The sequence below is a fragment of the Mustela nigripes genome, chromosome 18 (assembly GCF_022355385.1).
Source record: "Mustela nigripes isolate SB6536 chromosome 18, MUSNIG.SB6536, whole genome shotgun sequence".
NCBI classification, from domain to species: Eukaryota; Metazoa; Chordata; class Mammalia; order Carnivora; family Mustelidae; genus Mustela; species Mustela nigripes.
Genome location: NC_081574.1, coordinates 22,730,946 through 22,748,321, shown reverse-complemented (window position 1 = coordinate 22,748,321; position 17,376 = coordinate 22,730,946). Strand labels below are relative to the sequence as shown.

Genomic DNA, 17,376 nt, shown 5'->3' with positions numbered 1-17,376 from the left:
GAATGCGTAGACAGAAGGTGGGGAGCCATATGTAACTTTGGGAGAGTGGCCTGAAGACAATGACTTTTGTGGACTGGAGGAAAATAAGGGATAAGAAAGATTGTTTCTCTTCCTACGGGAATGTAAGAAAGAGCTTTTGTATGAGATGACACATAGCATGTTTATAAAAAGTAAAATATTTTGAGTATAGATTTCTTGACATCTAATTTACTTTAACGTCTAGCTAGGAGCATGCTGTAATGTAACCTTATCTGTCACTTGGGAAACAGAAAATAAAGTCAGTAAATAAAAACCAAGTATCTTAGAGTTTGATATGTACTTCACACTTTAAGAAATATAGTAATAAAATGTCTCTTCATACAGGTGAAATGTTTTAACTCCCTGTTTTCTAGACTCCGTTTGAATAGGAAGAGATGTATTCTGAGTTTGAAAGCTTTTATATGGAGAAATAAAACATGCTCAAGGTAAATACCCCTTATATGCTGTCTAAAATTCAGTGCAAACAGGGGCACCTGGGCGGCTCAGTAGGTTGGGCGTCTGCTTTTGGCTCAGATCCTAGGGTCCTGGGACCCAGCCCTGGATAGGTTTCCCTGCTCTAGGGCTCCCTACTGGGCAGGGGGCCTGCTTCTCCCCTTCCCCCACCCCGCCTCCCCTGATGCTCTTTCTTCCTCTCTCTCTAATGAAATCTTCTCTAGATGAAATCTTCTAAGAAAATTTTTAAAGATTCAGTGCAAACAGCAACTGGCCCTGTTTTAAGGCAATTGCTTTCTGATTCTAAATGGGAAAAAGAACACAATAGAGGAAAAGAAAGAAGAAAAGAATGTGGCCTTTGGAGTCCAAAAAACATGCCATGTGATGTTAAGCCCACTCTTTAGCACTACTTCCCTCTCCCCTTTAAAATGGGACAAATAATTTCTATAATTTCTGTCACTTTTATAAGAATTACAAATTTTTCACACCTATATAGTTTTTAGCACATTATAGGCACTCAGTATGAAGCTAAAATTATTGGATTTAATAAGTGTTACCTAATCTTTGGCAAGCATGTCAAAACCTATCATTAATATAATGAATGAATGAATGAAAATTTTATATTAAAGGAAAAACTCTTTGAAGAGAAACCCAGTAAAGCAAATACTACAGGATTTCCATTTCAGTTAAAACACCAGCATAGGGTCAGTCCCCTGCACCCAGATGGGTGGTCTTAACTGGTCTCAGCAGATATGATGGAGCCACTGGCAACAAGGAAGCACGGTTTTCTGCTTTTTCTTTTTCTTTCTTTTTTTTTTTTAAAGATTTTATTTATTTAATTATTTGTCAGAGAGAGAGTGAGCGAGAGCGAGCATAGGCAGACAGAGTGGAAGGCAGAGTCAGAGGGAGAAGCAGGCTCCCTGCGGAGCAAGGAGCCCGATGCGGGACTCGATCCCAGGACGCCGGGATCATGACCTGAGCCGAAGGCAGCTGCTTAACCAACTGAGCCACCCAGGCGTCCCAGTTTTCTGCTTTTTCAAATGCTCAAAGTTGACAGATACTGAACTTCAAAATTACACACAAGACCTGCATAATGTCACCCCACAGTTTGGGAACACCTTGAAGATCTTTTAATAAAGACTGCTATAGTGACATAATGGTTACAAAAAAGATTATTTATATCTTGATATGGAAAATTTTCCAGGATATATTAAGAGAGGGAAAAAAAAAAGACACAGAGTCAGTCCATAATGGAACTATAAGGGCCTATTTAGCCAGAGTGATTCCATCCAGTTAAACAGTGATTTTGTTGTTTATGCAGTAAAACTTAAACTGTCCCAGGCCCCCTTCCCCCCAGGGGACTTACTTAAAAACAAGTCCTGGAAACCAGTCCCAGGTAACAAAGCCCAAATACAAGGGTGGGGCAGGCCAGGTGGAGGCATCCAATCAGTGGGGGCGCATACTGTCTCCCTAGTTATCAAGGAGTATGGGCCCTGCCCTTTGGGCACCAATTCTGACCAAGGTGATGGGCTAGTTCAAATATCTACTATAGGGTAAACTGTAATTCAATTGGTCACTCATGTGGGACCTGGCATGTCTGTGCAGCTTTCTCTGTGTGTTACAATCTCATTGGCCACCTGTGCATGGCCAGGCCCAACCACACGGCCTTTGCCCTTAAAAGCTAGTCTGTAAGGCAGAGAGAGGTCGCCTCTTTGTAAGAGACGGCCCTGGCCGGTCAGTTTGATTCTCGATGCTTGGCACAAAATAAAGCTTTGCTTGACCTTCACTTTCTATCAGCCTCGTTCCTTTGACCATGGACCCAACAGAACCACTTGTGTTAAAAAATGTGTAAAATATTTGTGTGTGTGAACAAAATGAAACACACATGTACACACTTATATCTGAAAAGTACACGTGACATTTGGCAAGATGTTCCTTGTGAGGAAGAGAAGCAGCAGCAGGGGGCTAGAAAGAACACTTGGCCTTTTTTAGTTTTTGAATTTAGAACCATGGGTATATATTATGCATAATTTTTTTTAACTTAAAGTTTAAACTTGAAAATTCAAACACATAAATAAAATGGCTGCTCCACTCAGCAGGCACCAGGTGAACATGAGGCTCTTGTCACCAAAGCCTTCCATTATCCACCTGGCCTACTGCGTTCTGCAAGGGCCCATGGGAGCCGAGACAGAGGCTGTGGTGGCAGCTGCAGCAGGAGACGCCCCGGGGCAGGGAAGCAATGACGCGAAGTTGAAAGGTACTTTCAACTTTTCAACTAAAGAGCAAGTGTGCTAACAGGGAGCCTATGATTACACAATCTACACCCGGTTTTAAAACCTCTAGAGCCTTCTATCTGTTCCCCTTCCCTTATTCAACAGGATCTGTCAAAATCTGAAAGACTGTCAAATTATGCTATAAGTCTCTTATAAAGGCAAATTAATGGCAGGTGTAAAAAGTTTGCTATCAGAGTGAATTATTATTTCTTATTTTTGTGCTTTAGTGAGGCTAGCAAGAGCACGTCACGCTCTAGGGAGGTGTAAAGCTTGGCATTAATACTGGTTGCTACCCCCTCTCCATTCCTGCTATGACTTTAAGTCAGAAAAACTGAAGTCATCTCTATGGCCCTGATTTCTTTCCCACTTTCCTTAAGAAAAGAAGGGTGTCTTTGCCTGTGTTCCCCCGAGAGCAGACCCTGAGACAGAACCTGGATACAGTTTATCTGAAACAAGGAGGGCAGAAAAGCCCATAAAGCCTGCGTTGTTGGCCAGACCCTCGTTGCTTGAGGGTGGCCTCTGGGCTCTGGGGCGGCTACCTGCTGTGAGAGAAAACGGAATGATTGAAAGCATGAAGAAAGCAAAAGATAAAGCAAAAGAATGGCTACAAATGAATATGAATACCAAGCTACCAAGCGAGGCTTTCATTGAGATCTTTCTTTGAGGAGAAAATGACTCTGACGGGAATTAACCGGCCTGAAATAAAGAAGAAAATACAGCAGGAGAAAAGGAAGAGGTATCTAGGGAGAAAAAATAAGGTAAATCTGATACACCCCTCTTATTTCCTGCAGCTAACATAATTAATTACTCCCTGTGTTTCCACCTACACCCGGCACTCATTTGTGAGTGTGTCTGCTTTTCTCTAGGGCCACCCGTGAAAGAAGGCAAGGCTGGTAGAGTCCAAATCCAACCTGGCTGGCAACCTGAGTGTAGTTGTCACTGATACGTGCACGTGGAGAAGAGAAATGACAGGCAGAGGTAGAAACATCAACCTTCCTTAGTTAATTGGAGCTTTTAAATCATCCTCTGTTAAGGTGCCTGATCTACACTTATCTTTTAAAATATTAATGAGTTCCAAGTCAAAACCCTTGTTTAAACACATATGTATTTGTGTGTTTGCTATTCTATCCTCAATGTCAAGTTTTATTTAAAATAAATTGCTAAAGCTTAAGATGAATTAATTTGTTATTCAAAACTTCCAGTGAAGTACTGTGTATAATTTATGAATACATTTTGGTATAATTTCTGGGAAGTGTTTCAGAATCTCTGTGTTTATGCATGTGCATACAAAGAAAACCATTTGTCCTAGGCAAATATGACAAATTAACTTCTATGTTGTTAGTCTACCGGTTTTAAAATTATTCTACGGAAATTCTCCCAAATCAAACCTCTTCTGAGCTAATTCAGCAAATACTAGAAACTAAATCTGAAAGTACCTTCTGGGTCAGCTAAGGCAAGATTTCATTTATAAAAAGACTTACACAGATAAATGATTCAATTTATTAAGTTTTAAGGGACAGAAACGTATTTAAGTATAGAGCCATACTCACCACGGGCAATGATGGTCCATCTTCAAAATACATCTAAAAAAATAAACACACACAAACACACAAAACTTAACAACTCATAAAATTTTAATCCCATTAAGTATAAAAAGGAAGTATGAAAGTTACTTAGAAGGAGTTGAGGCAAGTAAAATATTGCAAAATTACTTATCTAAAAATTAAACAATAGTAAAAATCCTCATGTCAAATAACCACTATAGTCAATGTCAGTTATGACATATAATTATGGAATTTTCAAAATCGACATGCTTCAAAATAGAAATAAGAGAACTCATTTCCTAAAAAACAATTCAATATTAACACACAACTACCTTATGCTCAAGAAAGTGCAAAACGTCAACAGACTTACAGAAAGTCTGGATAAAACTTTACCTTTAACATCAATCTTTAAGCTAAGTAGCACAGTTCTTGTGGTAGATTAAGTACCTAACAACATCTGATTATCGTGAAGTCTTATGAGCTCTCTTTATAAAGGTCAAAACAGAGTCCCAGCAGTTTTTAGTAAACAGAACTAGCCAAGTCTGAGCTGCCCAAACTCAGACACTTCGCGTCAGTGTGAATGTGAGGAAAGGGGCAGTGAGGCGACCGTGGCCCTAAGCCCCACTCGGATCGGTGCAAGGGACTGTCCGGTTCTATGTCCTAAATATAGGTCTCAGAAGCACAATTCAGGAAAAAAAGGAAATAATCTGCAAAATAGTGAGGAAAGAAACAATATTAACTAAAAAGAGCACCAGCATGTAGAGAGTTGGAAGGAAAAGGTTTTCTTACTTATCACAGACGGAACAGTGATGGCAGCGGTCTGGTTTTATGAGCTGGCATCTGTCACAGTATCGGATTGCTAGGGACAAAAAACGCCACTTAGTCTTAGATTTAACACTGAATTGGATATACAATCAAATGGCTTTTATCAGCTCTCCAAATTTAACTTCTAAAAAAGCAAAGTGAATTTGAATTTGGTGAAAATGAGATAGTCTACTGTGTAAATATAAAAATAGAATGACTTGCCTACAGCCTTAGTTTTCTTTCTTTTCTCTTCCTTTCTTCCTTCTTTCCTACCTCTCTCTCTTTCTTTCTTTTTTTAATCTCTACACCCAACATGGGACTCAAACTCATGACTCTGAGATCAAGAGTCACTCACTACTCTGACTGAGCCAACCAGATGCCCCCAGCCTCAGTTTTCTAAAAAGTTTCACAGGAATACAGAAACTTTGGAAGGAATTTTTCTAAGGCATTCCTAATTGTCAGTATGATAGTGAGGCTCACAGAGGGTGCAAATACATCCATTTCTATCAAAGCAAACAGAATGTCTCCCCCAGGTAAATCAATTTCTTTCCTGTACCCTACCAGGAAAAATATCTGAAGATACAACCACATTTTACAACTTTTATGAGAAACATACTTTAGAAATTTGAATTGTGAATAAACTCTATTAGTTGCTTAAATTCTGTTGGCTGATACAAGATTAGAAGTGAGTATTAGGGGGTGCCTGGGTAGCTCAATGGGTTAAGCCTCTGCCTTTGGCTCAGATCATGGTCTGAGGGTCCTGGGATTGAGCCCCGCATCTGGGTCTCTCTCAGCAGGGAGCCTGCTTCCTCCTCTCTCTCTGCCTGTCTCTCCGCCTGCTTGTGATCCTTCTCTCTCTGTCAAATAAATAAATAAAATCTTTTTAAAAAAATGAATATTAGAAGAAGTTATTTCCAACACTGAATTTTAATTCTTGTAATGGAAGTCCTGATCCTTTCTTCTCTAACGCAGATATCAAAGGCAATTACAGATGTCTGATTTGGAGATGTTATTTCATTACACAGACATCTTACAAGATGCAAGCAACCTACCAAAATTATAGGAGAACAATAATTAGGTACACCACGGGATCAGCAAAAACCCAAGTAATGAATTTAAAATTTGGAAAAAGTACTTGCAACAAGTAATTTCCACTGTCATAGTAGCTAATATTATGTTCTCTGAAAAAGGTAACAGTTGCTATCAACTAAGATTAGGATGAGCTTTTTTCAGACAACAAGACCTATATGGAATTGTTTTCAATATTTAAATAAGTTCTCAATCATCCCCCTTACAACTCTCCTTTTTCAGGAACTACAGAAACTAATGGCATGGCTGAGTCATATCCTGAATGAAGACATCTCGCAGCTACATTCCAGGGAAAGCTACATGGGACCATCGGCTCATGTGAAGCATTAAAGTATAAGGCAGTATTATCCAGAAGAAATAGAATGTGAGCCACATGTGTATGTTTAGATTCTCTAGGAGCTATATTAAAAGAAATTTTAAAAACAGGGAAATTAATTTTTAAAAAACATAATATTTGAACTAATATAACAAAAATATTACTTCAACATATAATTAATACACAAACATTAATCACATGTTTTAGATTTTTTTATACCAAGTCTTTGAAAACTACTATATATTGCTTTATGGTTGCACTTTAAGTGGTGAGTTTGGTAGGCAATGCTAGATTCTCTCCAGATGGTGATTATCTCTACTTTAAAGCACACTGAGGTTGGGGCACCTGGGTGGCTCAGTGGGCTAAGCCTCTGCCTCCAGCTCATGAAGGTCATGATCTCAGGGTCCTGGGACTGAGCCAAGCATCAGGCTCTCTGCTCAGCAGGGAGCCTGCTTCCCTCTCTCTCTCTCTGCCTGCCTCTCTGCCTACTTGTGATCTCTCTCTGTCAAATAAATAAAATCTTTAAAAAAATTGGTTAAATTTATTTAAAAAAATAAAGTACACTGGGGTAAAAACAAAACAACAACAACAACAAAAAAAAACCTCAAATCAAAGTGGGTAATAACTCACAGGAAATCAAAACATATCAAAAAATGGGCAGAAGATATGAACAGACACTTCTCCAATCAAGACATACAAATGGCTATCAGACACATGAAAAAATGTTCATCATCACTAGCCCTCAGGGAGATTCAAATTAAAACCACATTGAGATATCACCTTACACCAGTTAGAATGGCCAAAATTAACAAAAAAGGAAATAATATGTGTTGGAGAGGATGTGGAAAAAGGGGAACCCTCTTCCACTGTTGGTGGGAATGCAACTTGGTGCAGCCTCTTTGGAGAACAGTGTGGAGATTCCTCAAGAAATTAAAAATAGAACTTCCCTATGACCATGCAATTGCACTCCTGGGTATTTACCCCAAAGATACAGATGTCGTGAAAAGAAGGGCCATCTCTACCCCAATGTTTATAGCAGCAATGGCCACGGTTGCCAAACTATGGAAAGAACCAAGATGCCCTTCAACGGACGAATGGATAAGGAAGATGTGGTCCATATACACTATGGAGTATTATGCCTCCATCAGAAAGGATGAATACCCAACTTTTGTAGCAACATGGACGGGACTGGAAGAGATTATGCGGAGTGAAGTAAGTCAAGCAGAGAGAGTCAATTATCATATGGTTTCACTTATTTGTGGAGCATAACAAATATCATGGAGGACAAGGGGTGTTAGAGAGGAGAAGGGAGTTGGGGCACATTGGAAGGGGAGGTGAATCATGAGAGACTATGGACTCTGAAAAACAATCTGAGGGGTTTGAAGTGGCGGGGAGGTGGGAGGTTGGGGTACCAGGTGGTGGGTATTATAGAGGACACGGATTGCATGGAGCACTGGGTGTGGTGAAAAAATAATGAATACTGTTTTTCTGAAAATAAATAAATTAATTAAATTTTAAAAAAATAATAATAACCCCCCCAAAATAAAATAAAAATAAGAAATACAAAAAAAACCCAACACAGTAGAAAGAAACTTTTTGTTTATAGTCTTTTATAAACAGAAATTTAGTCTCTTAGTAAAAATGAAACAAAACAAAACAGCCCCCCACAATTCCATTTACAATTGCATCAAAAATAATAAGATAACTAAGAAAAAATCTAACCAAAGAAGTGAAACACCTGTATTCTGAAAACTATTAAAACGCTGCTTAGAGAAACTGATGACATGAAGAAATAGAAAGACATCCATGCTCATGGGTTAGAAGAACACTGTTGAAATGTCTATGCTGCCCAAAGTAATCTACATATTTGATGCAATTCCTATCAAAATAAAAACGACATGTTTCACAGAACGAGAACAAACAATCCTAAAATTTGTATGGAATGACAAAATATGTGAATAGCCAAACCAATCTTGGAAAAGAAAAGCAAAGCTGGAGGCATCGCAGCACCACACAACATCACACACTGCAAAGCTGTGGTAATCAAAACAGTACGGTACTGGCACAAAAATAGACAAATAGATCAATGGAGAAGAATAGAAAACCCAGAAATAAACCCACAATTATATCATCAACTAATGTATGACAAAGGAGGCAAGAATATGAAATTGGGAAAAGACAGTGTGTTCCACAAATGGTGTTGGGAAAACTGGACAGCAACAAGCAAAAGAAAGAAACTAGACTCTTTTCTTCTACCATACACAAAAATAAACTCAAAATGGATTAAAGACCTAAATATAAGGCAGGAAACCATAAAAATGATAAAAGAGACCACAGGCAGTAATTTCTCTGACATCGACCATAGCAGCTTTTTTTTTTAGATAGGTCTCCGAGGGAAGGGGAACAAAAGCAAAAATAAACTATTGGACTACATCAAAATAAAAGCTTCTGCACAGTGACAGAAATAATCAACAGGAGGGCAACCTACAGTATGGAGGAAGATATTTGCAAATGACATATCTGATAAAGGTTTAGTATCCAAGATATATAAAGAACTTCTATAAATCAACACCCAAAATACAAATAGTCCAATTAAAAGTGGGCAAAAGATATGAACAGAAATTTCTCCAAAGAAGACATCCAGAAAGCCAACAGACACATGAAAGGATGCTCCTCATCACTTACTATCAGGGAAATGCAAATTAAAACCACAATGAGACATTACCTCACACACCTGTCAGAATGACTAACAGAGACAACAGAAATAACAGGTGCTGGTGAGAATGTGGAGAAAGGGGAACCATCGTGCACTGTGGGTGGGAATGCAAACTGGTGCGGCCACTGTGAAAAACAGATAGAACTGCTCCTCAAAAAGTTAAAAACAGAATTACTCTACCATCCAGCAATCGCACTACTGGATATATACTCTAAAGAACACGAAAACACTAATTCAAAGGGATACATGCACCCTATGTTTACAGGACCATTATTTACAATAGCCAAGATACAGAAGTAGTGCGCGTGCCCATCGACTGATGAATGGATAAAAATATTGTGCTACACATATATTCACAATGGAATAATATTCAGCCATAAAAAAGAATGAAATCTTGCCATTTGCAAAGACATGGATGGAGCTAGAGTATATTATCTAAGTGAAATAAGTTAGAGAAAGACAAATACCGTATGATTCCACTCAAATATGAAATTTAAGAAACAAAACAAACAGATAAAGGCAAAAAGGAAAAAAGAGAAAGAAACAAACCAAGAAACAGACTCTTAAATATAGAAAACCAGAGAAAGGTGGGGAAGGGGGTAATAGGTGATAAGGATTCAGGAGGGCACTTGTCATGGTGAGCACCAGATGAATAAAATAAAAACTAAAAAACATTTCCATGTGCCATATCATATTTGGCTAAAATTATCCCGCTGTAATTTAAAATGAACCACCTGCTTATCATTTAAAAGCTCCGAACAGTCAAGGCGAATTTTAACTGTCTTGTTTTAATTTTTTCAGAGTTTATTTAACTATTACTTATATAATTTAAAACCTTTTGGGTAATGCTGAAAAGAAAACATTATCAATTTCTGTGTGCAAAATGATAGGCTCCATCACCTCTGGCTGTTACCTATTAGTCAAAATCCAAAAAAAAAAAAATTGCTCAAAAAGATCAAGGTCAAGGGCGCCTGGGTGGCTCAGTGGGTTAAGCCACTGCCTTCGGCTCGGGTCGTGATCTCAGGGTCCTGGGATCGAGTCCCGCATCGGGCTCTCTGCTCAGCGGGGAGCCTGCTTCCCTCTCTCTCTCTCTGCCTGCCTCTCTGACTACTTGTGATTTCTCTCTGTCAAATAAATAAATAAAATCTTTAAAAAAAAAAAAGATCAAGGTCAATACAGAGCTAAAAATTAATAAGAACAAAAATCCAGAACAATGTGATAAAGTTTGGCGATCCCTGTAAGAAATCAGAAGATGGCTGGATCAGAAGAAAGTTCAAGACAAACAGGCAAGATGAGCAGGCTTGTTAATACCCTGCTTTACTATGCCCCCAGCTCAGGTGTGTATGTGAATTTTCCCCTATAGGGCAGTCACCTTAATCTAGGGAGCTGACATTCTACTTTCAGGGTTTGGAGGAAGTACTGTACTTCCTACTTACGATCCAAATGGATCGTAAAATCTTAAGTTATATTACCATCCACTTTCTTCAGTTCTCTCTATAAAATATAATGCACATGCACATCACCTGAACTGTTCAGTTGCTTTGGTCCACGGAATTTCTCAGGGTGAGGAAGGCAGTTTTCCAAAGAACCCAAGGGTCTTGGCTGGGCGGGAGGTGGGAAGCATCTCTCTCACAGTCCTGCCTTGGTGGGATTGTGGCCACTGCCTTGTGTTTACCTCTGCACTCTACACAGTCCATAGATCAATCAGACCAACATAATCTATTTATTACACTTTGTGTCTGCTTTAATTTAGTCAGTGACTCTAGTCAGTTAACATTGAATTTGCAGGCATCTGGAATGTTTGCACTAAAGATATAAACATAGATTATATTATGAGACCCAGATTGTATGCCACACTGTCACAAATTTTAAGAACCCTAAATTCATCTCAGGAGATAGGGATCCAATACCTAAGAGGAACAAGAGACTGACAGTCTTAACATTACGTAAACTACATGAAGGGTGACTTTTAAATCCAAAGTGTAGTTATTATTAATGGAAATGAATACTTTGTTATGGTGTGACTTACGCTTCCTCCCTTTCTCCAAATCCAGTGTGTCAAGGGAGACAGTAGAAGAGCCCTGAACTCGGAATGAAGGCGGAGACTAGTTTTTCATACCTGATACTGTCACGGTCATTAACTAGTTTTGGAAACCTGTGCAGGAATTTATTTTGAAGGGGCTTAAATCGCCTCAGTATTTGCCTAGGCTTATATAGGGTCAACATACATAAACGTGTATAAGCACGACTCTGTCTTTGTGGGATGGAACTGGTGGCATGAAAATTAAATCAGGGAATTGCCACTTGCCCGTTGAGAAGCGGGGAAAACAAATAGGAAGAAACTGTGAGACTTTAACTTAGATTCAATTATGATCCTCAAGTGAGTTAGAAACAAGGATAAGTAATATAAGAATATTAATGAGATATTTTACATTCTTTTTTCCATGCTACATCTTTGAAACCAGTTGTGTATTTTATATGTATGGCACAACGCAATTTGGAGTGGCCACATTTTAAGTGCTCAACAGCCGCTTAAAATGTGCCACCAAAATGGGTGGCACAGGCCTAAAGTTACCAAATTTCTGGGTGAGCCTTGGTGGACAAATATCAGTAGTCTGTGTGTGTCCATTTTAAAGACAATTCTTTAATTAGATAGCTGATACACTACCTAAAAAAATCCTGACCCAGGTAAAAGGGATTTATTAGCTGAATTACATTAAAAAAAAAAAAAAAAAAAGCAGGGGGGAGAAACGAAAACTACCTTACCTTCTAAAGATAAATTATATTAATACCTTAAGTTTTATACACCTTATACAATAAATTTATATAAAATTGCCAATGTTATGTTCATTATAGACACTGCTCCCTTCCATTAAAAAACAATAGGAAGATCAATCATTAAAACTTTGAAAATAAATACAAGTACAAATCAAGATTTCAGCAGTTCTAACATCTCCTCTGAGTCCCAAGTAAGTGACTAGAGAAGCCACTGGAGAATTAACGTCAGTGTGGATATGGTTGAGATCTCCGGGCCACACTGTTATTCACAAGCCTGTTTTATGGAATTGTATAGGAAAGGTTTAATAACCACCCAGGACAGAACCCAATGATTTTCAATGAGGGTTTGACAGTTGCAAGCATATAAATATGCTGACAGTCACCACAACAATGGTGCCAAAGCACTCATTATGATGTACCTCCAGACATGGTCCTGGTATAGATGGGAAGATCTTTGGCGGCTCGCCTAAGAACTTCCTGATGGGCTTCTCCTCTTGGCTCTCTCTCCAACAATTCTTTCTCTGCATAAGAGAGATGGAACTGTGGGAAGAAATTTAGTTTCAGTCAGTGTTCTCAAGAAATAGCACACTGGTGTACTATACCTACAAAAAGGTATACACAAAATATTAATGATATCTATCATACAGATTCAGAGTGGTAATGGAGTTGGAATCTGGGAAAGTCTGTTAATCTGGTGGAGCCTTAGCTGATGCATCTAGAAAAAGGGAGCAATTAATAATACCTTAATACTTAGTAATACTTCCACAGATGTCTGTGAAACTCAAGCAGAATAGAGTATGTAAAATTCTCTTATAAACTGTAGAGTTCTACCCCAATATGAGTTATATTCAAAAATGAAATAGCAAAATAAACAAATTTGGCTCAAGGGGTAAATTTTTCAACTGGATATTATTAGGAATAAAAATAGAAACAAACCCATCAAACATGTTTTCTCATGTAAATGAATTTTAACTTAAGGATAATCATTACATGAATTCTCTAGCACTCAAAAGAACTAATCATGCATTTTACTTCTTAAACTGCCAATCTGGCCCACCCAATTAAAAAACATGTATTTCAGGGCGCCTGGGTGGCTCAGTGGGTTAAGCCGCTGCCTTCGGCTCAGGTCATGATCTCAGGGTCCTGGGATCGAGTCCCGCATCGGGCTCTCTGCTCGGCAGGGAGCCTGCTTCCCTCTCTCTCTTTCTCTCTGCCTGCCTCTCCGTCTGTCTACTTGTGATCTCTCTCTGTCAAATAAATAAATAAAATCTTTTAAAAAAAAAAAAACACGTATTTCAGAAAAATCAAATTGGTTTGGCTACACACACACACACACACACACGCACGCACACCAATCACACAAAAAAAAAAAGTTTTAGAAGTCTGTATAAAAAAGTATAAATGTCTTCCAGGAGACACATACAGGGATATTTACAGCATTGATGTTTGAAATGTAAAAAATTAAACACAGCCCAAATGTCCATCAAAAGGCTAAATAAACTGGAGTATAATATATCCACATAATTGAATCCTATATTACATGGAACAATTAATGAACTACAGCTATTTGTTGTTGTTATTTTTTTTTGAAGATTTTATTTATTTATTTGACAGAGACACAGGGAGAGAGGGAACACAGCAGAGGGAGTGGGAGAGAGAGAAGCAGGCTCCCCGCGGAGCAGGGAGCCTGACGCGGGGCTCGATCCTAGAACTGGGATCACAACCTGAGCTGAAGGCAGATGCTTAACAACTGAGCCACCCAGGCGCCCCAAACTACAGTTACTTGTAACAGAGAATCTCAACATACTGTTGAACAACAGATCACTTTATAGAAAATATATAGAAGGATTCCGTTTACATAAAATTTTAAAACCAAAAAGGTATACACTATGGGGATACACACACATAGAAACACACACACATATATAAGAAAATTATAAAGAAAAGCAAGAGACTGATTAACACAAAACTTCAGGAGAGTAGTTACTATAGAGAAATGCAGGGAAATGCAATATGAAAGTACACAGGTAATACCAAAAATATAAATAATGTTTTCTATAATACTTGAGTGACTTTAGTTATTTTCATTTTATTATTCTTTAAATTGTGCATTATATTTTTTTTGTATGTATGGTATAGTTCACCTTTTAAGTCTTAAAAAAGTGATCTAATTATGTCAGTGAAGGAAATAAAAACAATTTGTTGAAAATGAGGTCATGATGTTTGAGCCTAAATCTTTCTCTTTGGAGAAATAAAAATTAAAAATCTTTGTTTAGAGGTTGACAATCCTATTGAGGTTATTTTAAAAAGAAAAACGAATCTCCAGTTTTCAAATGTAGATCATTTCTAAGTTACCATATTATTTCCATATGCATGACATTAGTTAAATATACTGTAAAATTTCAGACCCATTAAGGTAAAGAAAGTAAAAAATTTTCTCTAAGTATAAATTTACATAATACAAATTATTCTAAATTAGTGTATCAAATTTACTGGCATTAAACTAGTAGGTAGGTTATAGTTAAGTCTTTAAGAGTTTCTAAAGTAACGGAAAAAAGTATTCTCAACATTAAATATTCCTTCCATGACAAATCCACATTTTCTTTCCTACTAATTAATTTCATAGTGTTTCAAAATTACACTTCAACCAGTCCTTTCTCAAATGAATACAAATAACAAATGAAGGTCACATTTACGAAGGCATAGTGCATTCTTTCCAACAGTTGCTTTTCACTTGCTTGCTACCTTAAATCTCAGTTTTAAAAAATGAGTAACAGCGGGGCACCTGGGTGGCTCAGTGGGTTAAGCCTCTGCCTTCAGCTCAGGTCATGATCTCAGGGTCCTGGGATGGAGCCTGGCATGGGCATTGGCATCGGGCTCTCTGCTCAGCAGGGAGCCTGCTTCTTCCCCCTCCCTCTCTCCACCTGCCTCTCTGCCTACATGTGATCTCTCTCTGTGTGTCAAATAAATAAATAAAATCTTTAAAAAAAATGAGTAACAGAACTGAAAGACTCCTCAGATGTTTAATGCTTTTATTAGTAAATAAACACATGGCATCAGGTCCAGAGTACCAAATACAGGTTGGTAGAATTATTACTTGTATAACATGGATGTCCAAATATCTAATTTTACCTTGGGAGGTACCAAATATACAGACCTTTCCCCCAGAACACTTCTATGTGCAAAGGTATGTCATGGATTTGAAGAAAGATGACATCTGTAGAGATCTGAAGGAATGGAAGACCTCCTGGGGTGGAAAGATAACGCCCTAGACCTATCACCAACCTGCAGATTATCAGAGTGCAGATTATGGTAGTCCCCTTCTGTTTTGTTTTGTTTAAATAGTTTTATCAACTTTAAAACACTTTAGGTTTATGGAAAATTTGAGCAAATATTACATGGTTTCCATATATCTTCTCATCAAATTGCCCACATTACTAAACATCAAATATTAGTACATTACGATATATTTACCACAATTAGTAAATAAATACTGATCTGTTATTATTAACTAAAGTCCATAGTTTATTCAGATTTCTTTAGTTTTCTTTAGTTTTTACTGAATATCTTTTTCTCTTCCAGGATTCCACCCAGTATGCCACAGTACATTTATTTGTCCTATCTCCTTAAGTTCCTCCTGACTGTGACAGTTTCAGAGACAGTCCTTGTTTTTGTTGACCTTGTCAGTTTTGAGTATTCTGGTCAGCTATTTTATAAGATGCTTCTCTATTAAAATTTGTCTGATGTTTTTCTCATGATGGGTTTGAGATTAGTTGTCAGGGGGATGAAGACCACAGAGGGAAAGCGCCATTCTTACCACATCCTCTCAAGGGCACATGCTAACAACATCATCAGTGCCGACTGAACCTTGGTCACTGGCTGAGGCAGTATTTGTCAGGTTCTTCCACTCTAAAGTTCCTCGTGTTTTTCCCTTTTCCATCCTATACTCTTTGAAAGAAATTCACCACACGCAGCCTACATTGAAGTAGTGGGGTTTTTTATTCTTGTCTCTCTTGAAGACAGAGTATCTACATTATTTGAAATTCTTCTATAAGACATTTTGCTCCCCGTTTCTTCATTCATTTATTCATTTACTGATATCAGTAGACTCAGAGATATTTATTTTATACTTTGGGTTATAATCTAATACTATTTTATTTATTTTTTTGCTCAGATTGTTCTAGCTTTGGTCATTGGGAATCTCCAGTTGGCTCCTGTGTCCTTCTGATACGCCACCAACAACCTACCGATGGTCCCAACTTACAGAGGTTCAATGTTTTTTTTTTTTTTTTCCTCACAATGGTGTGAGAGCGATACACAGGCATTAGAAACCATACTTCAAATTTTGAATTTGTATCTCCTCTCAGGAAAGTGATATTCGGTATGATCTTCTCTCATGATGTGGAGCGGTGGCAGCAAACCACAGCTCCTGCCAGCCACGTGATCACAAGGGTAAACAACAAAGACACTTAACAACCATTTTGTCCCCATACAACCCCTGTTCTTCACTTTCAGTACAGTATTCAATCAATTCAACGATTTACTATAAAATCGGCTTTGTATTAAAGATTTTGCCTAGATGTAGGCTGATGTAAGTGTTCTGAATATGCTTGAGGTCAGCTAGGCTAAGCTATCATGCTCAATGGGTTAGATGTACTAAATGCATTTTTAACCTACATATTTTCAACTTACAATGGGTTCATCAGGATGTAACCCCATCATAGGTTGAGAAAGTACTCTATTTTATTTACTTTAGAGCACTACCTCAATCGTCATTATTATAAGAGGCTCTGGCTCATCTTTTTTAATTTTAATCTTTACTTGTTATTTAAGCATAATTAAGATACAATGTTATATTAGTTTCAAATGTACAACATATTGATTCAACAATTCTATACATTACTCCATGCTCACCATGGTAAGTGCTGTCACCATCTGTCACCATACGTTATTATAATACTATTGACTATATTCCCTGTGCCGTACTTTTCATCTCTGAGACTTATTTATTTTATAACTGGAAGCTTCTACCTCTTAATCCCCTTAATCTCTTTCACCCCTTCCACACACACACTCTTAATTCCTGCCCTAGTTCTAGAGTCCATTTCTTCAAGGATTCCTCCTTTCTTACCTAGAGAAAGGTATTAGAAACCCAAGATCCAAAATCAAATAGACTTTTCAGGTTAAAGAAGACTATAATTTTAATAGGATATACAACTTAAGAAAAATACTGAAATCTAATAACCAAACAGAAAACTCACAGAATTATATTTTCTGCTAGTTCTTTTTTTTAATCAACATATAACGTATTATTTGTCCCAAGGGTACTAGTCTGTGAATCATCAGTCTTAACACAATTCACAGCGCTCACCACAGCACACACCC

At 37.8% G+C, this 17,376-nt stretch overlaps 1 protein-coding gene across 1 annotated transcript in view; it reads right to left on the bottom strand.

Annotated features, from left to right (window-relative positions):
- The window catches only part of ZDHHC2 (zinc finger DHHC-type palmitoyltransferase 2), a 72,567-nt gene that overhangs the window by 24,981 nt on the left and 30,210 nt on the right, over positions 1-17,376 (bottom strand). The window contains exons 4-6 of the mRNA XM_059384173.1: positions 12,411-12,531; positions 5,078-5,147; positions 4,295-4,327 (exon numbers count right to left, since the gene is read on the bottom strand). Of these exons, the coding sequence (XP_059240156.1) occupies positions 4,295-4,327; positions 5,078-5,147; positions 12,411-12,531 (224 nt within the window). The remainder of the gene's footprint in view (positions 1-4,294; positions 4,328-5,077; positions 5,148-12,410; positions 12,532-17,376) is intronic.